Source organism: Tachysurus fulvidraco, chromosome 3, assembly GCF_022655615.1.
Source record: "Tachysurus fulvidraco isolate hzauxx_2018 chromosome 3, HZAU_PFXX_2.0, whole genome shotgun sequence".
NCBI lineage: Eukaryota > Metazoa > Chordata > Actinopteri > Siluriformes > Bagridae > Tachysurus > Tachysurus fulvidraco.
The window spans coordinates 659412-686519 of NC_062520.1; the positions used below are offsets into that span (position 1 = coordinate 659412).

Below are 27108 nucleotides of genomic sequence, written 5' to 3' on the forward strand. Positions count from 1 at the left end.
GCCTCGGGGGTTTCCTCCGGGTACTCCGGTTTCCTCCCCCAGTCCAAAGACATGCATGGTAGGTTGATTGGCATCTGTGGAAAATTGTCCGTAGTGTGTGTGTGTGAGTGTGTGAGTGAATGAGAGTGTGTGTGTGCCCTGTGATGGGTTGGCACTCCGTCCAGGGTGTATCCTGCCTTGCTGCCCGATGACGCCTGAGGCACAGGCTCCCCGTGACCCGAGGTAGTTCGGATAAAGCGGTAGAAAATGAGTGAGAGTGAGTATGTAAGTAATGAACTTAAAACAGAACGTTGTTGAACTTGAAACTTTAGTTTGTGTAGTAAAGAAGTCATCATTAATATCTACAAATTAAGTATAATGTTGTTCCCTTAATGCCAACATTTTGAATAAAATAGTATGGTTAGTGGTGTCAAAAGCTGCACTAAAGTCAAGCAACACAATCCAGTGCTGTCTCTGTGGTTTGCTGTGGATAAAGTGGACATTTGATTTTGTCCTACAGTTTGACAGCTGACAGGGTTCGAGGTCAGTTTGAGAAAATCAGGGGTTTAATAACAGTTTAAAAGATATAGGTACATAGCCAGTGGTAAGGGAGGAACTTATTACTTTTAGAAAAGGTTTGATTGCTTCTGACACTATCTGTAACAGGTAAGTCCTATTGAGAGTCTAGATTAAGATGGTTTGGTGTACTGTACTTTTCACCATAGGCCTTACCTCCGCTCCAAACATAGCATTTATGGCTATGACTGTAAAGTTCAGTTGTGGTCTCCTCACTCCACATGCCTCTGCTCCAGAAGCTGTGAGTCTTGTCTAAGTGCTCTTTTGCGTACTGACTGAGGGCCTTTTTTGTGGCATGGGCGAGTAATTGCTTTCTCCTCACAACTCGACCATGCAGGTCATTTGTGTTGAAATACCTCCTTATTGTGCTGAAACAACAACACAGCCTGTATTTCTCTTCAAATTGTTTGTGGGTATTTCTTTGTGTACAGAACAATTCTTCTGGCAGTAGTGGTTGAAATCTTTCTTGCTCTACCTGACCTTGGCTTTGTATACACAGAGACTCTTATTTTCCACCTATTTATCAGAGTTTGAACAGTACTGACTAGCATTTTAAGTATTAAGATCTTTGTATATCCTTTTCCTGCTTTATAAAGTTCCTCTACCTTATTACGCAGGTCCATTGGCAGTTCCTTTGTCTTCCCCATGGTGCAGTATCCAGCCAAGTCAGTGCATCACCTTATGAGCTGAAGAACTCACTGACTATTTATGTACAGACACTATTTACAATTACAATGCTTCACAGGTGTGGAAATGTCCCTTTCATAGCCATTTAAAGCTCTGTGTGTCGACAGTGTGTTTATAATGTGGCCAAACATTCAAGGAGATGTAAACTTTTGGTTAGGTCAACATCCTGAAGATGGCTGCAGAAATTCTTTCTTGGATGACATTAAGACAGTATTGATTTGCTAAGTCATCATCACTGAACATGTCAAGTCAAGAAGCTTTTATTGTCATTTCAACCATATATAGCTGAAATGAAACAACGTTCCTCCTGGACCATGGAGCTACATAAACAGTAAGTTGTCCTTTTTAATTTTGTTGATATTTAATTTTACCTTCATCTACACTCTTATGTTTATTTTTCTTTATTATATATATATATATATATATTCTCTTAAATGCGTATTTCCATGGCATGATAACTTTTGTTTTGCTCATTAGGGGAAAAAATATTGGAAAAAAAAATTTAATCTGGAATGAATACATTTCTATAAAGGTGTTTTGTAACAGCTGTATGTCCAGTCTCTAGCAAGAGCCATAGCGCCTACACCAATAAGTGAGTTTGTATCTTTCATTATCTCACCAAGTCACAAAATAATACAGACATGCTCTATATATTGGCAGCATTGGTCAGCTTTGGATCAGCTGCTAACTTCATCAACTAGTAAATCATGAACTGCCTGAACATGCCAACTCATCCCTGCCCTTTTGAATCCACTGGGGAACTCAGCATCACTCTTTTACACACAGTCATTTACGTTTACAGTATTTGGCAGATGCCCGTTCAAGACCAGAGTGACTTACATTTACCTAATTTATTCAACAGAGCAGTTGAGAGACCATCTGTGGCAAACTGGTGTTCCTGGGATTTGAACACAACCTAATATTCAGTAGTTCAATGCCTTCTTTCTTTTCACAGATTTTCACAAAGCTGGACCTCTGTAGCACATATAAACTGGTGCTTACTTCTCACTGCATTCGGTCTGTTTGTTAAGATGGTGTCTCACATATGACTTATCTGAACTGTGTGTCATCAGCATAACAGTGGAAGCTAATACCATTTTTACGAATAATTGCACCAAGGGGTAGCATATATAAAGGAAAAATCAATGGGCCTAAAACTGAACCTTGCAGAACACAGAACATTATTTACATTTATTACAGTATTTGTATAGCACTGTTAACAATTGCCTATTGTCTCAAAGCAGTTTAGTAGTCATCATTTAGATCTTTGAACTGATAACGATCAGTCAAATAAGACCTGAGCCAGGAGAGGGCTGTCCCTTTAACACCAACAACATGTTCTAGCCTGTCAAGTAAAATAAAATGGTCAATGGTATCAAAAGCTGCACTAAGATTACTAAGTAACACCAGCAAGATCAGAGACCAGTAACAGGTCATTTACCACTTTAACCAGCGCTGTCTCTGTGCTATAATAAGGCCTAAATCCTGACTGATACAGTATATTTCATGAATATTATTCCTATGTAGGTCTGAACATAACTTTTCTAGGATCTTGGAGATCCTAGGAGTTGGAAAAAGGGGAGGTTTGATATTGGCCTATTGTTGGACAGCTGGGTTGGGTCGAGGTCAGGTTTTTTAATCAGAGGTTTGATAACTGCAAGTTTAAAAGATTTCAGCACATAACCAGTGCTAAGGGAAGAATTTATTATCTCTAGAATTGGTTGGAGAGCTACTGGTAATATCTGTTTAAAGAAACATGTGGGTAAGAGATCCAGTATACAGGTCGATCATTTTTAATAAAAAAATCAGAGAAGTCAGTCTATTGTAGGGAAGTAAAGCTAAATACTGATCAAAAACAGAAACATTATCTATGGCTTTATTAAAGTGTTTAGTATTAAATGAATGGTCTGAAATTTCTGCCTGATATTCTCATTTTTTCCATTGAAATAATCCATGAAGTCATTACTGCTACAAATAGACCATATTTTTTAGGTTTAATATTTAGCCTGAGCCATGGCCCTGGCTTTGTATTGTCACTGATTAACTAGGCCTGTTCTTAAACAATATGCTATAAAAAATGAGAGAAGCACCTTTCCAATTGGAATGATGGATACTGTCCCATCCTAATAGTGCTCCGATTATCTATGAATCCCACATTGTTCAGAATAACATCTGGACATCCAGCAGTTCAGCATCCATAACCTGCTGTGAGCTACATTGCCACACCTCATTAGGATGGGGCCAGAGAATACTACAGCATTAGACATCGCCTTCGCTAATTTACACACCTCTACAATATTACTCTTAGCAACCTCTGATTGACAAAGGCATATATCATTAGCTCCTACCTGTAAATCTACCTTTGAGTACCTATGCTTGCCTTAGACCTTAAGATTACCTGCTATGTCCAGCACACTGGCTCCTGGAAAACACCTAACCAGTGCTGCTGGAGCCCCGAAAGGCCTAGCTAGTTTTACATGTAACCAGAGTAACAAACCTGTTAGACATATTGAGCAGAGAGGAGTGGTGCTTCTGTGGGCAAGCCTTAGTGTTAGCTTTGGCTTTGTGACTATGACACCGAGTCGTCAACCATTTGCCCTGCTGTGAGGACTCTAATGCCAGAGTTAGAGGGTTTCTATCTCTGCCTAAGGCTTCCACTACTATAGCTATTGCTAATCCTCTCTAGTGTCTGGATGAGCACCTCTAAAGCTGAAATCTTCTCCATCAGAGAGATAATTAAAATACACTTATTACTAAACACTTGACTTGAATCAGATCATCCATCCATCCATCCATCCATCCATCCATCTTCTACCACTTATTCGGGGACCGGGTCGCAGGGGCAGCAGTCTAAGCAGGGATGCCCAGACTTCCCTCCCCCCAGACACTTCCTCCAGCTCTTTCGGGGGAATACCAAGGCGTTCCCAGGCCAGTCGAGAGACTAGCATGTCCTAGGTCTTCCCCGGGGCCTCCTGCTGGTTGGACATGCCCGGAACACCTCCACAGGGAGGCGTCCAAGAGGCATCCGGAACAGATGCCTGAGCCAACAGATGCCTGTGGAGGAGCAGCAGCTCTACTCTGAGCTCCTCCATAGTGACCGAGCTCCTCACCCTATCTCTAAGGGCCTGTATCCAGGATCATGACCTTTCGGTCAAGGCTTTGCAGCTCAGCTCTTTCTTCAACAAAACAGACCGGTATATCGACTGCATCAGTGCAGAGGATACAGCGATCTGCCTGTTCGATCTCCCGCTCCATCCTTCCCTCCCTCGTGAACAAGACCCCAAGATACTTAAACTCCTCCACTTGAAGCAGGAGCTCTCCACCAACCTGAAGGGGACAAGCCACTCTTTTCCGGCTGAGACTTGGCTTGGAGGTGCTGATTCTCATCCCCGCCGCTTCACACTCGGCTGCAAACCATCCCAGTGCACGCTGAAAGTCCTGATTTGATGAAGCCAACAGGACAACATCATCTGCACAAATAAGAGATGAAATTCTGTGGTCCCCAAACCGGACTCCCTCCGGCCCCTGACTGTGCCTAGAAATTCTGTCCATATAAATAATGAACAGGACCGGTGACAAAGTGCAGCCCTGCTGAAGTCCAACATGCACCGGGAACAAGTCTGACTTTCTGCCGGCAATGCGAACCAAACTCCTGCTCTGGTCATATAGGGACCAGACAGCCTTTAACAGAGGGCCCCGGACCCCATACTACCAGAGCACCCCCACAGATCACCACGAGGGAAACAGTCGAATGCCTTCTCCAGAATACACAAAGCACAGGAGGACTGATTGGGCAAACTCCTATAAACCCTCCAGCAACCTGGCGAGGGTATAGTGATGGTCCAGGCTTCCAAGACTGGGACAAAAACCGCATTGTTCCTTCTGAATCCGAGTTTCAACTATAGGCCGAATTCTCCTCTCCAGTACAATGGCATAGACTTTTCCGTGGAGGCTGAGGAGTGTGATCCCCCTGTACTGCACTGCTTCCCCCTCCTGATGTGCTGGATGGTTTGCCAGAATTTCTTCAAGGCTGAATGATAGTCCTTCTCCATGGCCTCACCGAACTCCTTCCACACCCAGGTTTTTGCCTTCGTAATCACCCAGGCTGAAGCTCGCTTGGCCCTCCTGTACCTTTCAGCTGCCTCCGGAGTCCCCCGAGCCAACCAGGCTCAATAGAACTCCTTGACAGCATCCCTTATTTCTGGGTCCACCAATGGGTTCGGGGATTGCCGCCACAAAAGGCACCGGAGACCTTACAGCCACAGCTCCGAGCAGCCGTGTCGACAATGGAGGTGGAGAACATGGTCCAGCCAGACTCAATGTCTCCAACCTCTCTCGGGATCTGGTTGAAGCTCTGCCGTAGGTGGGAGTTGAAGATCTCTCTCACTGGAGACTCTGCCAAACGTTCCCAGCAGACCCTCACAATACATTTGGATCTGCCAAGTCTGTCCGACTTCCCACCCTGCCATCGGATCCAACTCATCACCAGGTGGAGATCAGTTGACAGCTCCGCCCCTCTCTTTACCCTTGTGTCCAAGACATATGGCCGGAGGTCAGATGAAACAACCACAAAGTCGATCATTGCCCTCCGACCTAGGGTGTCCTGGTGCCACGTGTACTGATGGACACCCTTATGCTTGAACATGGTGTTCGTTATGGCCAAACTGTGACTAGCACAGAAGTCCAATAACAGAACACCACTTGCGTTCAGGTTGGGGGAGCCGTTCCTCCCAATCACGCCCCTCCAGGTGTCACTGTTGCTGCCCACGTGAGTAGAACGACGGAGTACCCGGTGTAGTGTGAATTGGGTAGCAGTCAACGGTGGGGGCCTCGGCGACCCAATCCCCGGACACGGAATCTGGCTCTAGGGACATGGAATGTCACCTTGCTGGGGGGAAGGAGCCTGAGCTGGTGCAGGAGGCTGAGAGATACCGACTAGAGATGGGCTCGCCTCCACACACAGCTTGGGCTCTGGAACCCAACTCCTCGAGAGAGGCTGGACTCTTTACTGAATCAGATCAGAATATCCAAAGTGCATTTCCTCCACTAGCTGTTTGAAAACAGGAAACAAAACAAAAGGAAAGCTTCTCCTAAAGAACAATAATATGAGATGTTCGAAGATGATCCAAGATGGCGGTGTGGCAGTAGCATGCAGTGGCCACTCAATATGGTGCTATTTACGTTTTTTACGAGACAGTTTATATAAGTTAATAAAATACAGAGATCGGGCAACAACCAACCTGCACGATGATGTACTGGAAAGGCTTCACAACCTCGGCTTGCTGCAAAGACCATGTCTCCAGTCCTTGGCGTCGCCTAATATTGGAAACCAGGAATGGGGATGCAGAAAGTGGTGAGCGAGGATGGGGAAGCGCGGTAAGTGGGCGGGTCTGTGCTAGGCTACAAACTTTAGCCAGCCGGCTCTCTCGTCCATTGTACTTTCCAATGTTTGCTCCCTGGACAACAAACTGGACTACATCCAACTCGAACGCACTACACGGCGAGAGTTTATAAACTGCTGCGTCTTTGTTTTCATGGAGATCATGGAGATGAGTTCCGGATGCCGCCATTCAGCTGGATGGGCTAACCTCATTTAGAGCCGACAGAAATACAGGTCTGTGTGGTAAGACCAGTGGTGGTGTGTGTGTTTACATGAACACAGAATGATGTAAGATCTCTCTGCTTGTTTCTAGTTACTGCTCATCACTAGTGTAGTGTAGTGTAGCTCAAGATCCATCAGACAAAAGTAACTACAGACCGGTATCACTTCTCTCATTTCTTTCAAAAATTCTTAAACGCATTGTCTATAATCAACTGTCTGTCTATCTCTCACAGAACAACCTCCAAGATCCCAACCAGTCTGGCTTTAAAGCAGCTCACTCTACAGAGACAGCCCTTTTGGATGTCTCTGAGAAGCTACATGCTGCTAGATCAGCCAAACTGTCATCCATCCTTATCCTCCTTGACCTTTCAGCAGCGTTTGATACGATCAACCACAAGACTCTCTTATCCACCCTCAAGAGTCTTGGGATTTGCGGATCAGCCTGGGAATGGTTTGCCTCCTACCTGGAAGGACGCTCATATCAGGTAACATGGAGGGGAGTGACATCTGCTCCACGCAGGCTCTCCACTGGCGTCCCACAGGGCTCAGTACTTGGTCCTCTTCTTTTCTCCTGTATACTCACTCCTGTATACTCACTCTCTTGGGGTTCATCACATGGGTTCTCTTACCACTGCTATGCTGATGATACACAACTTATCTTCTCTTTCCCACCCTCAGATGCCACAGCTTCTGACCAGATCTCCGCATGTCTGGCAGAAATATCATCATGGATGACTGCTCATCAGTTAAAGCTCAATCCTAGTAAAACTGAACTGCTGTTCATTCCAGGTGATTCATCCCCAGGTCATGATCTTGCTATATCCGTGCACAACGATCTGATCTCCCCTTCAGCCACAGCTCGCAACCTTGGGGTAACCATGGGCAATCAACTGTCCTTTTCCTCTCATGTTGCTAATGTGACTCGCTCATGTCGGTTTCTTCTCTACAACATTAGAAGGATTCGGCCATTTTTGTCCACACAGACTGCTCAGGTACTTGTTCAGTCTCTTGTCATTTCTAGACTGGATTACTGCAATGCACTGATGGCAGGTCTACCTATGAACGCAATCCGTCCTCTGCAAATGATCCAAAATGCAGCTGCCCGGCTTGTTTTCAACCTGCCAAAGTTCTCCATACCCCCCCGCTGCTGCAATCCCTCCACTGGCTTCCGGTAGCTGCACGCATCCGATTCAAAACACTGATGCTGACCTACAAATCCAAAAATGGACCAGCTCCCTCTTACCTCAAAACCCTCATCATTCCTCGCACTGCACCCCGCAACCTCCGATCTACCAGCACTGCTCAACTGGTTCCACCATCTCTCAGGATAAGAGGCAAGTATACTACAAGACTCTTCTCTGTACTGGCACCAAGGTGGTGGAATGAACTTCCCCTAGAGGTCCGGACAGCTGAGTCACTGGCTATTTTCAAGCAGCGGTTGAAGACCTACTTATTCAGGAAACACTTCAACTAGCACTTATTTCCTTATCTTTTGCATTTAAAAACAAAAACAAAAAAAAACACCTTTGACACTTTTTCATTGTAACTTTGAACAAATGTTTTAAACTCATGGTATCTTAAGTATGTAACCTAGTGAACCAGCATTAATGTATTCAATGTTAGAGATTTAAGCACTTATGTACATCGCTCTGGATAAGGGCGTCTGCCAAATGCTGTAAATGTAAATGTAGTTTGTGACTGTTAGATGCAGGCCATTATATTTACCACGGAAATTTACCACTGTTTACATTGTTGGAGTGTACACCCTCCCCCAGCGTTAATGTTAAAGAGGCTCTATGTAAACTCTATGCGGCCATTAGCGATCTGCAGAATGTTCACCCCGACGGAATGTTTATCATCGCCAGAGATTTCAACCATGCAAATCTCAAGTCAGTGCTCACCAAATTCCATCAACATGTGGACTTTGCTACGGGAGGTGAAAACACGCTGCATCTTGCTTACACAAATATTCCTGGTGTATATTGTGCAGAGACCCGCCCCAACCTTGGCTACGCAGACCACATCTCTGTTATGCTAATTCCAGCATACAGACCACTCATCAGACTCTAAACCGGTTCTGAAGCAGGTGAAAAGGACTTCAGGACTGCTTTGCATGCTCTGACTGGAACATCTTCTGGGAAGCTGCAACCAACGGTGACTCTGTCAACTTGGAGGAGTACACCTCAGCAGTGACCAGCTACATCGGCAAGTGCATTTATGACGTGACCATCTCCAAGACCATCACCACACACTCCAACCAGAAGCCATGAAAGAAAAGCTGCTAAAGTGCATGCACTGTTGAAGACTAGTGACCTAGGCTTCAGAACAGGGGACGGGGCGGCCCTGAGAACAGCAAGGGCTAAACTGTCCTGAGCCATCAGAGAGGCAAAGCATGCACATGCTCAGACAATTCACAGCCACTTCCAAGACAGCGCAGACACCAGGCACATGTGGCAGGGCATACGGGTGATCACAAACTACAAGACAACTTCACCTGCCTGTGATAGTGATGATTCCCTCCCAGATGCACTGAATGACTTCTATGCTCGGTTTAAGGTGCAAATCAATGTAACGGCATGGAAGACCATCCCTTCCCCAACGATCAGGTACTCTGTCTATCCACATTCGACGTGAGAAGAACTCTGTGCAGAGTTAGCCCACGGAAGTCTGCTGGACCACACAACATTCCTGGCAAGGTGCTCAGAGAATGCGCAGAACAGATAGTGGATGTCTTTGACATCTTCAACATTTCCCTGAGCAGCGCTGTTGTTCCTATGTGCCTCAAGACAGCCACCATTGTCCCCATCCCAAAGAAGTCTACAGAGTCCTGCCTCACACTCACACCCATCATTATGAATTGCTTCGAGAAGGTTGTCATGAGGCACATCAAGACCCAGTTACCACTCTCACTGGACACCCTACAGTTTGCATATCGTCCAAAAGGCTCCACGGACGATGCCATTGCCATGGCTATTCATTTAGCCCTCACCCACCTGGACAATAAAGACATTCAATTCAATTCAATTCAAGTTTATTTGTATAGCGCTTTTTACAATAGACATTGTCTCAGAGCAGCTTTACAGAACATAAACACAGAGCAGAAGGTAAACATAATTAATGATAAAGGAAATAACGAATAATAAAAGAAATAAGAATTAACAGAATAAAAATTCTAGATTATTATTAGATATATATAGTTCACAGTGTGTATGTATTTATTCCCCTATGAGCAAGTCTGAGATGACTCAGGCAGCAGTGGCAAGGAAAAACTGCCTTAAATTGGTAAAGGAAGAAACCTTGAGAGGAACCGGACTCAAGGGGGAACCCATCCTCATATGGGTGACACTGGGGGTGTGATTGTAATATACAGTCAGTTAAATGTTGTATTGGTGTGAGGTTCAAGGACTTCTGATCTCCTGAGTACCACAGAGTCTAACTGGAGATGTCTCAGGAAAGACATGTATGTACAAATGCTGTTCATGGACTTTAGATCAGCATTCAATACAATCATCCCTCAGCACCTGATTGGGAAGCTGAGCCTGCTGGAACTGAACCTCTGCAACTGGATTCTGGACTTCCTGACTGGGAGACCTCAGACAATCCGGTTCGGGAAACTTCTCCAGCAGAGAGGATGTGCAACAGCTAACTGCCTGGTGTAGAGCCAACAACCTGTCTCTGAATGTTCATCAAACCAAATAGATATTTGTTGACTGTTTATGCCTAATTCCCGACAACTCGTCTCCAGTCCCTACTGCCCTTGTCATAATCTTAAGAAAACAACCGATGACAATGTCAGTCTCTGGTCACTACATATACAAGGTAAAAGCATAGAAGGACAAAGCCTTATAAATAGCTTTAGATTAGAAATTTAGAACAGGCTGAAAAAGGCACATCTACCTCACCCCATCCTGACCATGTTCTACAGAGGGACCATTGAGAACATTCTGAGCAGCTGCATCACTTTCTGGTTTGGGAACTGCACCATCTTGGATCGCAAGACCCTGCAGCAGATAGTGAGGACAGCTGAGAAGATCATTGGAGTCTCTCTTTCCTCTATCATTAACATTTACACCACACACTGCATCCGCAAAGCCAACAGCATTGTGGACCTCACACACACTCTTCATCCCACACACACCCCTCACACACACACTCTTCACCCTCCTGCTGTCTGGAAAAAGGTCCCTCACGACCAGACTGTGTAACAGATTCTTTCCACAAGCCATCAGACACTTTAACAACTGAACTGAACTGTACTGAGCACAACACACACACACACACACACACACACACACACACACACACATCACCTGTATGGACTGCACAGACCTACACCAAATACACACACTTCTAATATATATCCATCAAACTGTTTACATGCTGTCTCACATTTCAGCCCATTGCTATTTGCACCTTCCTTTACATCACCTCATGTAACTGCTGCTATAACACTGTGTTCATTCCAGTATTTTTGCACACACAATATTGTTGAACATACAGTTTTTACACTGGCGCTGTTTCTGTGTATTGTCTTTTGTGTATTGTCTTGTATTTTTTGTTTGCACTGTCTTTTTTTCCTGCACTGTATTTTGTCCTGCACTGTCTTGTCTGTCTTGTCCTGCACTGTGTACACCAGGTTGTACAATTGCACTTTATGTATCTAGGACTAACTTACTAAGTCCTTATAGCTCTGTCTTTGTGTTATGTAGCTCCCTGATCCTGGAGAATCATTGTCTCATGTCACTGTGTACTGTAACAGCTATATATGGTGTAATGACTATAAAAGCTTCTGGACTTGATGTGATAATAATAAATGTAAATGCAACAGGAAAGTAAAAAAAAAAGAAATATGACAGCAACAGCACAAAATATTAAGGCAATATTAAGAAAATAGACATACAGTACAGTATCTGACAGAAGTAAGTACACCCCTCACATTTTTGTAAATATTTTATTATATCTTTTCATGTGACAACACTGAAGAAATGACACTGTGCTCCAATGTAAAGTAGTGAGTGTACAGCTTGTATAACAGTGTACATTTGCTGTCACCTCAAAATAACAACACACAGCCATTGTCTAAACATTGTCAAAGCCATGTCTAAACCGCTGGACACATAAGTGAGTACACCCCTAAGTGAAAATGTTCAAATTGGGCCCAAAGTGTAAATATTTTGTTTGGCCACCATTATTTTCCAGCACTGCCTTTACCCTCTTGGGCATGGAGTTGACCAGAGTGTAACAGGTTGGCACTCTAGTCCTCTTTCACTCCACTTCCATCACTGGTTGTTGAGAGCTGGTGATGTTAGAGACCTTGAGCTCCTCCACCATCCATTTGAGGATGCCCCACAGATGCTTAATAGGGTTTTGAGCCATGCTTGGCCAGTCCATCACCTTTACCCTCTAGCTTCTTTAGCAAGGCATTTGCCATCTTGGAGGTGTGTTTGGGGTCGTTATCATGTTGAAATACTGCCCAAACTCTGACCGGAGGGTATCATGCTCTGCTTCAGTATGTCACAGTACATTCATGATTCCCTCAATGAACTGTAGCACCCCAGTGCTGGCAGCACTCATACATTCAAAAAAATATTTACAAAAATGTGAGGGTTGTACTTTATCCAGACACCTTTATCCAGACTGACTTATATTTATCTCTTTTTTTATACAATTAAGCAATTGAGGGTTAAGGGCCATACTCTAGGGCCCAGCAGTGGAAGCTTGGTGGATCTAAGATTCAGACTAGCAACCTTCCAATCAGAGGTCCTTACACCTTAAATGCTAAGCTACCACATCCCTACCAACCATTGCAGATGCTGGTGTTTGTAGTGGTTTGGAATGGATGTAGGTGGTTCAGGGTGGATGTAGGTCTTCCTAGCTCTTAAGGGCAAATGCACATGTTTATAGTGGTTGAGGGTAGGCATTGATTTTTACTGTAGCTTTGGGTAGATGTAGGAGTTTATAGTGCTTAAAGGGGTACATACGTGTTTACTGTAGCTTAGGGTGGACATAAGTGTAAGCACAAAAGTGCTTAACGTTGAATGTAGGTGTTTATTGTAGCTTAGGGTGGATGGAGGTGGATGTTTTTTCAGCATTTGTGGATCTGAATGTCTGCATCTGTGCTAAGGCCTCTGTTTCCATGACAACCAATGGCCAAAAATAGCTCAATCCATCCTCTCTGTCTTCACCCAGAATGCTTCAGCCTCTTGTGTTGTCATGGAAACTCTTCAATGCTATGGAGATAACCCTAGCCACTGCAGACCTGTGTGTGTGTGTGTGTGTGTGTGTGTGTGTGTGTGTGTGTGTGTGTGTCTGAATGCGTGCGTGTGTGCGTGTTTATTCTAATGGCCAGTGTCAACTTTCAGTTGATTAAATTTTTAATAAAATGACACTAAAAATGAAAAGGTCTTGGTTCTATCTGTGTGTGTGTGTGTGTGTGTGTGTGTGTGTGTGTGTGTGTGTGTGTGTGTGTGTGTGTGTGTGTGTGTGTAAATAAGAGAGGGAGACAGAGTTTAATACTGTGTAACACTTCCATCTGTTGGTTATGTCACATTACTGCATATGGTTGTTGGCTATAATGTCTTTTAATATCACAAAGTAAAAAACTGATGAAGAGCGCCATCTGGAGAGCTGATTAAATGAAATCTGTGGTGATAATATCTCATTTTATTAACGGTTGGCGTTTCTAAAATAACAAATTAATTCCTTTAATAAAGTTATTGAGTATTGTAATGTATAACTCCTACCAGTCAGCTTGTTTTTGTAGAAGTAAGTAGTTGTGGTCTTAACAGATAGCTGGCAATATATAGATCAGACTGCGGTGTAGAAAAAGTGTCTAATATGTAATCAGACCTTTGCTCCATTGGCTTTGCTCCAATATGAGGATAAGACTGCTGTATAAAGTAATTCAGTTTCATTTGTATAGCACTTTAAACAATGGACATTGTCTCAAAGCTTATAAAGCAGTAATTGTGTTTTGATTTTGATAGTAAACGTATACTGTAGTTTAATTCGAATATATAGCTGAAATAGATAGATTAGAATAGATTAGTTTCCAATCTGATCACATTGTTAATAGATTTAAAATAGAATCCACAATCACAGCAAGATGAATTCATGATGAAATGTATTTATTTTTCTCCTCCATCATTTGGTGTAATGTCTTTAATTTTAAAACTAATTCTTCATTCCTTCATTCACCCAACTTTAGTCCATTGTACTCCCCTTTAGTCCTTCTTTTCCAAAGGGACAGCTGAGAGAGAGACAATGAGAATGTCAGGAGATGACAGAGAAAGAAAATTATTAGCAGTACAAAGGTGAATATAAAAACATAGAACTAGAGACTGTAGACTGAGAGAGAAAAAGCTGAGAGCAACACAAACATATACCTCGGACTTCGAGTGAACATGTCACCTCGTCTTGTCCGAGCTCATTAACGGCCATGCAGCTGTATTTTCCTCCGTCAAAGAGACTCGGTTTGCGGATGTTCAGTGTCAAAACTCCCTGATTGTTTTGCATCAGGAACTTTGGGTCATCACCGATTATCATTCTGTTTTTCATCCAGATAATCTTAGGCTGCACAAAAACATGAATTATCATAGTCAAGTAAAAAAGCCAATGCTTTACTACAAAACTCCAGTTTTCCAAACATGAACCAGCACAACTTCTGAATCCAATCCTCACATTAAGGGCAATCATTTAGCTGAAGCAGCTAATCAGACCGTAGATTAGATACATAGAGTTTTCATGCCTTCAAAGACTATATAAATTATACAAAGTACACCTAACCACTGCTGGTGGAGCCCCTAAATGCCTAGCTAATTTACATGCCTTAAGATGGAGTCTCCTATAACCACAACTCTCAGGTTTTCCCTGTTATACATGTGAAGCAGAGAGCAGTGGTGTTCCGGTGGGCAAGACCCCACATAGATTAGCATAGACAGCTATTTGAACAGCTAATATCACTTTCATAACAAATTTTGAATTTAATGTATATTACCTTTATACTATACAATATATTTGTATAGTGATTTTAACAAATATATTGTATAGTACAGTATATAGGTAATACGTATACATTGAATTAAAATTTGTTATGAAAGTGATATTAGCTGTTCAAATATCATATAATAGCATAACAAGGTGAGTTTTATTAAAGGATAAATATAACATCAGTTTTGTGAGTAGAATTGGTGTATATGTACAGTAAGTAAGTAAGTAAGTAAGTACACCCTTCTCATTTCTGTTAATATTTTATTATATCTTTTCATGTGACACACTGAAGAAATGACACTGTGCTATGACAATGTAAAGTGAGTGTACAGCTTGTATAACAGTGTAAATGTTTTGTCCCCTCAAAATACCTCAACCCATAGCCATTAATGATACCACAGCTTCTGTTCGGATCTCAGCATGTCTGGCAGACATGTCATCGTAAATGATGGCTCATCAGTTGAAGCTCAATCCTAGCAAAACTGAACTGCTGATCTTCAAATGATTCTTCCCCGGGTCATGATCTTGCAATATCCCTGCTTAACAGTCTGATGTCCCCTTTAGTCACAGCTCACAATCTTGGGGTAACCATGGACACTCATCTGTCCTTTTCCTTTCATGTTGCTAATGTGACTCGCTCATGTCGGTTCCTACTCTACAACATTAGAAGGATAAGGCCATTTTTGTCCACACAGGCTGCTCAGGTACTTGTTCAATGATTATCGTCCCGTCGCACTCACACCCATCATTATGAAGTGCTTCGAGAAGCTCGTCATGAGGCACATCAAGACCCAGTTACCACCCTCACTGGACCCCCTACAGTTTGCGTATCGTGCACACTGCTCCGCGGATGATGCCATTGCCACAGCTCTTCATTTAGCCCTCACCCAACTGGACAATAAACACACTTATGTACGAATGCTGTTCATGGACTTTAGTTCAGCATTCAACACAATCATCCCTCAGCACCTGATTGGGAAGCTCAGCTGCTGGGTTAGGGTTAGGGTTAGGGATTCTGGATCCTGGACTTCCAGACTGGGAGACCTCAGTCAGTCCGGATCGGGAACAGCATCTCCAACACCACCACACTGAACAAAGGTTGCTTGTTGACTTCCGGAGAATCATCAAGAGACCAAATTTCTTGTTGTTCATCTAGCGGAGAACTTCACCTAGTCAGGCAACACCAGCTCCATTACCAAAAAAAGCAAAGCGGCGTCTCTACTTCTAACGAAGGCTAAGAAAGCCCATACAGCTGTTTAATAGGACAGTTTGGATACAGCTGTTTAATAGGACAGTTTGGATACAGCTGTTTAATAGGACAGGCCTCAAAATGGTCGAAAGTTGAGTGCACGAGGTCAGTGTCATATCCAGAGTTGTATGTCCCATATGTTTGGGACATAGACATATGGATGCTGCCAGCATTGCTGCAGGGTTCAGCCTGTCAGTGCTCAGACAATACGCTACACATGGCATCAACTTGGTATGTGTGGCTGTCGTCCTAGAAGGAAACCTCTTCTAAAGATGATGCAAAAGAAAGCCAGCAAACAGTTTGTTAAAGACAAGCAGACTAAGGACATTGATTACTGGAACCATGTCCTGTGGTCTGATGAGACAAAGATAAACTTATTTGGTTCAGATTGTGTCAAGCTTGTGTGGTGGCAACCAGGTGAGGAGGAGAAAGACAAGTGTGTCTTGCCTACAGTCAATCATGGTGATGGGACATGGTGATGATCCTACAGATCATTGAGGAAACCATGAATGCCAACATGTACTGTGACATACTGAAGCAGAGCATGATCCCTTCCCTTTGGAGACTGGGCCACAGGGCAGTATTCCAACACGATAACGACCCCAAACACCCCTCAGAGATGACCACTGCCTTGCTAAATGAGCTGAGGGTAAAGGTGATGGACTGGCCAAAAATCTTGCCAGACCTAAACCCTATTGAACATCTGTGGGGCATCCTCAAACGGAAGGTGGAGGAGCGCAAGGTCTCTAACATCCACCAGCTCTGTCATGTCATCATGGAGGAGTGGAAGAGGACTCCAGTGGCAACCTGTGATGCTCTGGTGAACTCCATGCCAAGAGGGTGAAGGCAAAGGACAATTATTGTGCCACATAAAATGTTGACACATGGGCCCAAATTGGACATTTTCCCTTGGGGGTGTACTCACTTTTGTGGTCAGCAGTTTAGACATTAATGGCTGTGTGTTGAGTTATTTTGAGGGAACAGCAAATTTACACTGTTGTACAAGCTGTACACTCACTTTACATTGGCGCAGTGTGTCATTTCTCCAGTGTTGTCACAAGAAAAATATAATAAAATATTTACAAAAATGTGAAGGGTGTACTGTATGTATGTATGTGTGTATGTGTGTGTGTGTGTGTGTGTGTGTGTGTGTGTGTGTGTGTGTATGTGTGTGTATGTGTGTGTGTGTGTGTATGTGTGTGTGTGTGTGTGTGTGTGTGTGTATGTATGTGTGTGTGTGTGTGTGTGTGTGTGTGTGTGTGTGTGTGTGTGTGTGTGTGTGTGTGTGTGTGTGTATGTGTGTATGTGTGTGTGTGTAGAAATGACTGGAGAAATGACACACTGCGCCAATGTAAAGTGAGTGTACAGCTTGTACAACAGTGTAAATTTGCTGTATGTATGTATGTATGTATGTATGTATGTATGTATGTATGTGTGTGTGTGTGTGTGTGTATGTGTGTGTGTGTTGTGTGTGTATGTATGTATGTATGCATGCATGTATATGTGTGTGTATGTGTATGTATGTGTATGTGTGTATATATATGTGTGTGTGTGTGTATGTGTGTGTGTATGTGTGTGTGTGTATGCGTGTGTATGTATGTGTGTGTATGTGTGTGTGTATGTGTGTGTGTATGTGTGTGTATGTATGTGTATATCTTGCCTTTGGAAATGCTTTCACTGAGCAGGTGATGGCAGTAGTGTAACCCATGACCACGGATCTGTCCACTAACGGGGTTGTAAATTTTGGAGCACAGTTCAGGTCTTTCTCTTTAAATGGAGCACGTTTATACTCCAGACCTACAGATAGGCAGACAGAGAGACATACACATAGAGGTATTTAGGGATAGAGAGACACAAAGAAAGTGAGAGAGAGAGAGAGAGAGAGAGAGAGAGAGAGAGAGAGAGAGAGAGAGAGAAAGAGTAAAGCATTCCACAGACCTACAACGGTCACTTAAATAATCTGAAATAATCTGACAAAAGTAATAATAAATTAAAATTTACTGAAAATTGACTAATGAAAATCAGACATTGCTTTTGAATTGTGGTTCAACAGAAGTTTTTTTTTTAATGACTATTGAAATTGGCCTGGAAAAAAGTTATGGTACCCTAAACTTATAATTATTATTTTTTTTTTACATTTTGAGGCATTAATGATTAATGTTTTTGGTCATTATCCTGTTGGAGAACCCATGACCTGCAACTGAGGACAAGCTTGCTGACACTGGGCAACACATTTTTCAACCCCAGAATGCCTTAAAATCATGATATTACCCTGCACAGATTCAAGACACCCTGTGCCAGATGCAGCAAAGCAGCTGTGACTGGCTAAAAGCTCCAGCTTTGTCTCTTCTGTCCAAAGGACATTCTCCCAGATTCTTTGTGGCCACCTACCATGGCTCTAACAGCAATGTGATCTAAAACTGATGTACATTGACTTTTGAGTTCACCTCAAATCTCTTTAGAAGTTCTAAGCTCTTTGTTTACCATTCATATTATCTGGCTCTTAAATTTGTCATCCATTTTCCTCTTGCATTTGTGTCCAGGGAGATCGGCTACAGTCCCGTGGACCATAAACTTCTGAATATTATGTGAAACTGTAGTCACAGGAACATCTAGCTGCTTGTAGATGGTCTTCTAGCATTTACCTTTAACATGCTTGTCTATCATTTTCCTTCTAATCTCCTGAGACAGCTCTATCCTTAACCTTCTGTGGTCCATGTCCGTCCACATAGACTGACTTCAAGTTTGAAGACACACGTGTTACTAATAACAGGGAACACTTTAGTTGAAAATGTCCCTATGGTCAAATAATGTTCTGGGGTACCACCATTTTTGTCCAGGCCAGTTTCATTTATTAAATGCTTGTGTTGAACCACAATTCAAAAGTAATGTCTGATTTTCGTTAGTCAATTTTCAGTAAGTTTGTATTTATTATTCCTTTTGTCACTTTCTAATTATTTCAGTGACCATTGTGGGATTTTCTTTCTTTAATTGAAGGGTACTGACAATTTTGTCCATTTTGTACCATGTGACCAGATTTGACCAGGAACCAGACATTCATCATGTCACTACACACACAAAAACACTGACCAGTCTTGGTTATGGTGGCTGTGTCCTTGCTCACACATGCTTCCTCACTCAGGCCACAGAGGTTCTCACTGAACACACGGAACATGTACTGGTTCCCCATCACCAGGTCTGACACTGTACAGTTGGTGCGGCGGTTGTGCTCATACACCGTGAACCACTCCTATAATGTTAGATTAAAACAAAACATTTTTATTATAGATAGATAGATAGATATGTGATATTCACCTGAGTTTTAACATTCCCGGTATCTATACTACCTTCCAGCTACGTAGCATAGTGAAGTATCATCAGTGCTGATGTGTGTATTTTTCTATTGCCTGTTATCTCGGTTTTCGCTTCTTGCCCAGCCCTTTTAGATTATTTGCTCCACTGACTGTGATTTCTGTTTTTTGACTCGTTGCCTGTTTGTATTGACCTTGCTGTTTGCTGACATTTTGGATTTATTCTGCCTTGAATTTTTAGTAAACTGTTTATATGCTGCAAATGGATCCTACTCCTCAACCATTACACTGGCTTTGGCAGGAAGGAATGATATAATTCTGTAATGAATCCAGAAATCAAGCCAATGTTCATATTTATAAGTTGACCTGATTACACAACACCACTTGGCTACATACAGCTATAGAAAGGGCATGATTTATAATCCCACTCTCTGGTGTCACTGATATGAAGATGGGTTCCCTTTTGGTTCCACTCGGGGTTTCTTCCTTATATCCTCTCAGGGAGTTTTTCTTCACCACTGTCACCTCTGAATTGCTCTTAATTGCTCATTAGGGCTAAATTTTAAAATGGAAATTTATATCTGGATTTCTGTAAAGATGCTGAACCGAACTGAATTGAACTGAATTGATGATTCATTACCTTGGTTTTCATATCAGCTTTCTGGATAGTGTAGCCAAGGATCTCACAGTTTCCATCATCTTTTGGTGGCTTCCACTCCAGTGCCGCATTAAAACCCCAAACATCAGTCACTTTTACGGCTGTTGGTGGCCCTGGCTTATCTGTAAACATAATTAATATTATTTCATGTTAATATAAATGATACAAGAACACTACGAAAATATATAATATGTAATATCTAATGATAATCTTTAATACGGTGAAAGGAAATGTCTTTGTTATGCTTGTGTCTGTAAAGCTGATTTGTCCTTGTTAAAAGTGTTAAATTAGATACAGAGTACGATTCTGATCATTCTGAAATGGTTTGCTTAATATTTGTGAAGTTGCTCATGTAAGGTAACATGGATGGGATCGCCACACACACTAGTGTCCCACAACGCTCAGTACATTGTCCTCTTCTCTTTTCTCTTTATATTTGCACTGTTGGTAAAATTATATACTTTCTCTTACCACTGCTACATTGATGACACTCAACTTATTTTCTACATCCTTTTGTCAGACACCATTTCTTCTCCTTGGATCTCAGCACGTCTGAACAAAATCACATCTTGGATTGTCAGCTGAAACCAGCCAAGCTACACCAGGTTACTTATGCTTATAGGAAACAAGATGCTCCATCATGGTTTATACAAAGGGAAACCTTCTTTTATGAAAGTTATTTTGGAAGATCTTTGTGAAATTACTGAGGGCTGCAGAAAGACCGGGTGACTGGCTGTAAAGGGGCTTTTTGGGAATGTTTGCCCTGACATGCAGGGCAATGGCAGTAGCAGACTCTAATCAGCACAGGGCCTGCAGAACTCCTACCATTAGCAGTGCCGTCTCAAATGGGGATTGGAGCAGCCCCTCCAGAACCACTGAGGAGGAGAGACATGTTCTGCAGGAAAGCATCAGCCTAGTCTGGTCATCTCCTCTTATGGAGCTAATTCATCAACCCTGATGTTCTACCCCTGGTTGGAGTCTTGTCGCCCGATGGTCACCCTGCCAGGGACTGATCTGCCTGGTCATCCAGTGACTCATGGGATTGTTGTGTATAAAGCCGCCTGGAGACTGTCATGCCTTCTTTGAACCAACGTTGTGTCAGTATGTTCTGGTCTTTATCAAGCAATCAGGTCTGAGCTGAACTCAGAGTTTGCTATGACCCCGTTAGTTCCTCAGGAGCTCCTCATTTGAGACAATAGGAATTGTTGAATAAATTGAATTTGAATTTATTAGGCCCTTAAAGAGGCATGTGTGCAGGAACTGTAGCAATGTGAGAGAGGGTGATGCTGGGATATAAACTCACAACCTAACCTCCATTAACAAAGTCCAATAACTATATATATATATATATTCTTGCTTACTTTTATACATTTTCAACTTATATTTTTTTCTTACTTACCCACAACCCGGATGTCGAGGGTGGCGCGGTCTTCCATGCTCTCAATTTGCAGAACTAGTGTGTATTTTCCAGAATGTTCTCTTTCTGCTGTGCGGATAAACAACACTGAGTCAACATTTGAATTTCTAACTCCCACTTTCTTCGGATCGATTGGTTCTCCATCCTTCAACCACTGAGCCACAGGGCGAGGTTTTCCCTAAACACATACAAACATGCACATCATCAACCCGCACATAACTTTAGCTATCATTTAGCTAGGCATTTAGCTAGGCATGTTTACATCACTTTATTTTTAATTTCTGATAATGTGATTAGCAAAAAAACCAAATCACCTGGAAAGGAATGACCAGGTTGATGGTTTCTCCCACTTTCTTGATATATTTGGTTCTCAGGTTGCGAGGAAGACGGATTTTAGGATGCTCTGAGAGAAATGAAGTGAAATAATGAGTCCATGAAGTGCAAAATAATCCCTGTCCATTTTCTATTTACTCTTTATGCTAGATATGACAAATTTACTGGTAGGATAACATATTAGCAGATAATATTAAAATGCCATATATTTAAAGATTTATTCTGATTTCCTTATCATCAGATTTCCTTATCATAATATTTGATCATACAGATGTACCCATGATCTCCCTGACTGTGACAGGCTGGGCAAGATAGGCAGGAGGGCTTCGGCCTGCAATATTTACAGCTGCGACTCGGAAATTCATCTTCTCTCCTGTTGGTAAATTCTTCACCACATAGTTCTGACGAGTCACCAACTCAGTGTTTGCCACCTGCCACTCCGTATCTGACAAACAGGGAAAAAAGAAAAACAAATTCAAATTGAATTTATTTGTAAAGTGCTTTTAACAATTCACATTAACAAAATAACTAATCCAAAATTTATCCTGATTCTATCTGAACATTTGATCCTGATCCAGTTCACTAAATTGTCTTCTTTAATTGCTAATATAAATTTTGCTTCTGATCCTTAGAGATTTGGATCCGGCTCATGAACCTGATCTAAATTAAGTCATTGATTGTAATTCACTTCTTAATTCTGATTCATTCAAATCAAATCAATTTTTTATTTGTCACATACACACACATACAGAGTACAGCATGCAGTGAAATGCTTTTTACATCTGTCCGGTATTCAAGCATAAAAGGAATGGAATTAAGGATAAAAATAAAACCAAAAGGAGGTAGATAAACAAAAAGTATAAACCATATAAAAACTATAAAAAATATATAAATATACTGTATGTTAAAAGTATATGTATATACATAAATGCGTATGGTTTTAATGATTGTCCCTAAAGTGTCCATGTGCAGTATGATGTGTCCATGTGCAGTATGATGTGTCCATGTGCAGTATGATGTGTCCATGTGCAGTATGATGTGTCCATGTGCAGTATGATGTGTCCACGTTCAGTATGATGTGTCCATGTGCAGTATGATGTGTCCACGTTCAGTATGATGTGTCCATGTGCAGTATGATGTGTCCATGTTCAGTATGATGTGTCCATGTGCAGTATGATGTGTCCATGTGCAGTATGATGTGTCCATGTGCAGTATGATGTGTCCATGTTCAGTATGATGTGTCCATGTTCAGTATGATGTGTCCATGTGCAGTATGATGTGTCCATGTGCACTGTGCTGTGAACGTCCAGAGTTAAAGTGACATAGTGCAAAAAAAATTGTGCAGAAAAAAGTGAAGATGGAGGGGGAGGTCCAGTACTAGATCCTGGGTGTCTCCTGGTTTAGACTCCAAATGCCCTGTGGGAAAAAGCTTCTCCTCGTTCTCTTTGTATTTGCTTTCAGGGAGCAGAAGTGTTTCCCTGAACGCAACAAAGAAAAGAGCCAATTGTTGTGATGCTGAGGTCCTTTACAATCTTCCTGGCTCTAGTCCTGCATCGTGTGCTGTAGATGTCCTGCAGGTCAGGGAGCTCGGTGTGGATGGTATGTTCAGCTGATCACACCACCCTCTGGAGGGCTCACCTGTCCTGCATGGTGCTGTTCCTCAACCAGGAAGTGATGCTACCCGTTAGGACGCTCGTCTCAGGTGGTAAGCATCCTAAGTAACGGAAACTGTCCACTCTCTCCACTGGGGTCCTGTTGATGTTTAGCGTTTGGTATGACCGCTCCTGCTTTGTGCTGAAGTCCTTTAGTCTTGCTGACGTTCAGGAGAAGATTGTTCTCCTGGCACCATCTCTCCAGGTTTTTGGTCTCCTGTAGGTAGGATGTCTCATCGTTGTCGGAGATCAGGCCCACCACAACAGTGTCGTCAGCAAACTTGATGATGGTGGTGGAGTTGGAAGTGGCCACACAGTCATATGTGTACAGTGAGTACAGCAGGGGGCTCAGAACACAACCCTGGGGGGCTCCAGTGCTGAGGGTGAGGGTGGATGATGTCTGTTTGCCCACCCATACGGCTTGTGGTCTGTCTGCCAGGAGATCCATTGACACAGCGGCTGGCTGAGTCCCAGGACCTCCAACTTAGAGGTGAGCGTGAAGGGAATTATGGTGTTAAATGCTGACCTGTAGTCCACAAATAGCACTTTTGCATAATTCCCTTTTATGCAGTCCAGGTGGCTCATCGTGGTGTGGAGAAGATGAGCGATGGTGTCCTCAGTAGAGCGGTTCTGGTGAAGCGCGAACTGTAGTGGATCCTGTGTGTCTGGTAGTGATGCAGTGATGAAGTCTCTGACAAGTCTCTCGAAGCACTTCATCACTACTGAGGTCAGAGCAACAGGATGGTAGTCGTTGAGGCAGGCGGGCTGGGGTTTCTTTGGAACAGGAACAATGGTGGACTGTTTGAAGCAGGAGGGGACAACAGACTGTTCCAGTGAGAGGTTGAATATCTCAGTGAACACCGGTGCTAGCTGGTCAGCGCAGGCTTTCAGAACCCGACCTGTGATGCCGTCTGGTCCAGCTGCCTTCCTGGTATTCACTCTCCTGAACGCCCTCCTCACGTCATGCTCTGGGATGGTGAACGTGTTTACCTCTCCATCTCTCTCAGTGTGCATGCTGTTTGTGCCGCTAGCGTTGCTAGCCTGGTTAGCTGCAACCTCACACCTGACAGAGAAGCGTCCGCATTCCCCATTCTAGAAGATTGTGTTTTATAGTCCGTGATGTTCCTTAGTCCCTGCCACAGGCTCATTTTGGAACTGTGACTCTAGTTTCCTCCCATAGCTTCCTTCACCACTCTGAGCACGCTGTAAGATGCAGCTTTGTACTCGTCCATGTCCCCGGTGGCGAGCCCCGTGTTGTAGGCAGTGGATCTCAGAGCATCGCGGTTGGTGTTATCCACCCACGGCTTCTGTTTGGGAAACTTTCTGATGGTGGTTTTCTGCACTGTATCATCCGCTAGTTTCCTGATGAATCCCACAACCGCTTCCGTAAACATGTTGACATCATCAGCGCTGCACCTGAACATGTCCCAGTCAGCGTCATCTAAAGTTTCCTGTAGAGCGGCCACCGATCGGTCAGTCCACCACGCGACCTCCCTCTGAACCGGAGCTTCCTGTTTCAGCCTTTGATTCTATACAGGCAAGAGGAAGATGGCGACACGGTCCGATTTCCCAAACGGTGGACGTGATTGTGCTTTGTTCTCAAATGGTGTGTAGCAGTGGTACAGTGTAATTTCGCCTCTGGTGGGGCAGGTGATGTGCTGCTGAAAGTTTGGTAGTGCGCGCTTGAGGCACCGGCACCATCTTGGAACGATGTAATGTCATTCTTTGATCCTGTCTTATTGCCTGATCCCGATTTGTCCTGTGATCTAGCCTTTCATCCTGCTCTAATCTTGCTATATTTCCTAAACCTGATATATTCTCTTATTCAGTCCTTGCACTTCATACATCCCTTGAAGTTGCAATAGATCGACTGCTCTAGTCTCTCTCACTGGCCTGACTGCTGTAGGCTCCATCTGTCCTCATTACCTTTATCCTGACTGCATGATCTGATGTCTGTGATCTGTCTGTCAAATGAACCTCTGGTTCCCATGCAGCAGTGCACATTTACACATATTGTAAGCTAGGTTATAATTTGTGCTTACCTCCTTCTTTGCAGAACTCAATGACATATCCATCTAAACCACCAGCACCAATTCTTTCTGGAGCCAGCCACTTCAGAGAGCAGGTTGTGTCACTCACATCTTCAACTGTTAACTTTGTGGGCTCACTAGTAGGAGCTTAGAAAGAGAGAGAGAAATGGAGATTGCATGAGTACCAGCCAATCATATGCAGTCACGGAGAGGCTTGAACACAAAATTTGTGTGTGCGTGTGTGTGTGTGTGTGTGTGTGTGTGTGTGTGTGTGTGTGTGTGTGTGTGTGTGTGTGTGTGTGTGTGGTCTCACCAATTGGCATGAAAGGTTTGGAGCTGAGACTTGGTGCTGAGACTCCAATACCGTTAACAGCATAAACTCGCATCTCATATAGAATTCCCTCAATCATTCTCTTTGCTTCATATTTTGTGTTCTCATACACATCAAAGTTCAGCTTAGTCCATCGAGATGATCCTTTCTTCTTCCTCTCCATCAGATAACCTACAAAAATAGACGTTTTATTGAGCACACTAACCTGATCTTCTGTTTGTCCTTCTGTGGGAAACTCTTAAAAAGTTCTATAAGGAGCTATTTCAGGAAACATTTGAAGTAGAAACTTTATAAAGCTGAAGCCACCAATCAACTAAAGAAAAAAACAAGAAAGTATGACCTTTAACCCCAATGTTATCATCTCTACACTGGCTACCTGTTAAGTTTAGAACTGATTACAAACTGCTGCTACTTACGTACAAGGCTCTTAATGGTTTAGCTCTCATGTATCTAACTAGTCTTCTAACACGTTACAATCCTTCACGCTCTCTGACATCACAAAACTCAGGACTTCTGCTAGTTCCCAGAATATCTAAGTCTACTAAAGGTGGTAGAGCGTTTTCTTATTTAGCTCCCAAACTTTGGAATAGTCTTCCTGATAGTGTTCGGGGCTCAGACACACTTTCCCAGTTTAAATGTAGATTAAAAACTCATCTCTTTAGTCAGACGTACACATAATACATCCCATAATATTGTGCACTATTACATCAGACCAAATGCACATTATTATCTAGTACTTGTTAATATTATAAACAGCAGCTACATTAATCTCTCTACTGCTTCTCTCTTTCTACCATCCCGAGACATCCAGAAATTGTAGCAGCTCTGATCGTCTTCCATACCAGGAAGATTTTGGACCTCCACTGGCTAACCACGTGAGGATCCTGAGACATCTACAGATCTACCAGCTACAGTTAGACTCTGCGACACTAAAGAGGAGACGTGAACTCCATGTGGTGTTTGAGGACAACAACCTCGTCATCACTACAACATTTATCAGACTGTATATATATAATCACACCCCCAGTGTCACCCAGATGAGGATGAGGTTATATAATCACACCCCCAGTGTCACCCAGATGAGGATGAGGTTATATAATCACACCCCCAGTGTCACCCAGATGAGGATGAGGTTATATAATCACACCCCCAGTGTCACCCAGATGAGGATGAGGTTATATAATCACACCCCCAGTGTCACCCAGATGAGGATGAGGTTATAAAATCACACCCCCAGTGTCACCCAGATGAGGATGAGGTTATATAATCACACCCCCAGTGTCACCCAGATGAG

General features: G+C 43.0%; 1 protein-coding gene across 2 annotated transcripts in view; it reads right to left on the bottom strand.

The window, feature by feature from the left end:
- Nucleotides 1-13950: 13950 nt before the first annotated feature.
- mybpc2b (myosin binding protein Cb) overlaps nt 13951-27108 on the bottom strand; it is a 34851-nt gene continuing 21693 nt past the window's right edge. For both annotated transcript variants that reach the window (XM_047811657.1, XM_047811658.1), the window contains 10 exons: nt 25797-25985; nt 25496-25630; nt 22079-22246; nt 21783-21871; nt 21451-21646; nt 20034-20173; nt 19173-19332; nt 17743-17879; nt 14230-14416; nt 13951-14093 (listed from right to left, as the gene is read on the bottom strand). In XM_047811657.1, coding sequence (XP_047667613.1) covers nt 14068-14093; nt 14230-14416; nt 17743-17879; nt 19173-19332; nt 20034-20173; nt 21451-21646; nt 21783-21871; nt 22079-22246; nt 25496-25630; nt 25797-25985 — 1427 coding nt within the window. In that variant the 3' untranslated portion in view covers nt 13951-14067. The remainder of the gene's footprint in view (nt 14094-14229; nt 14417-17742; nt 17880-19172; nt 19333-20033; nt 20174-21450; nt 21647-21782; nt 21872-22078; nt 22247-25495; nt 25631-25796; nt 25986-27108) is intronic.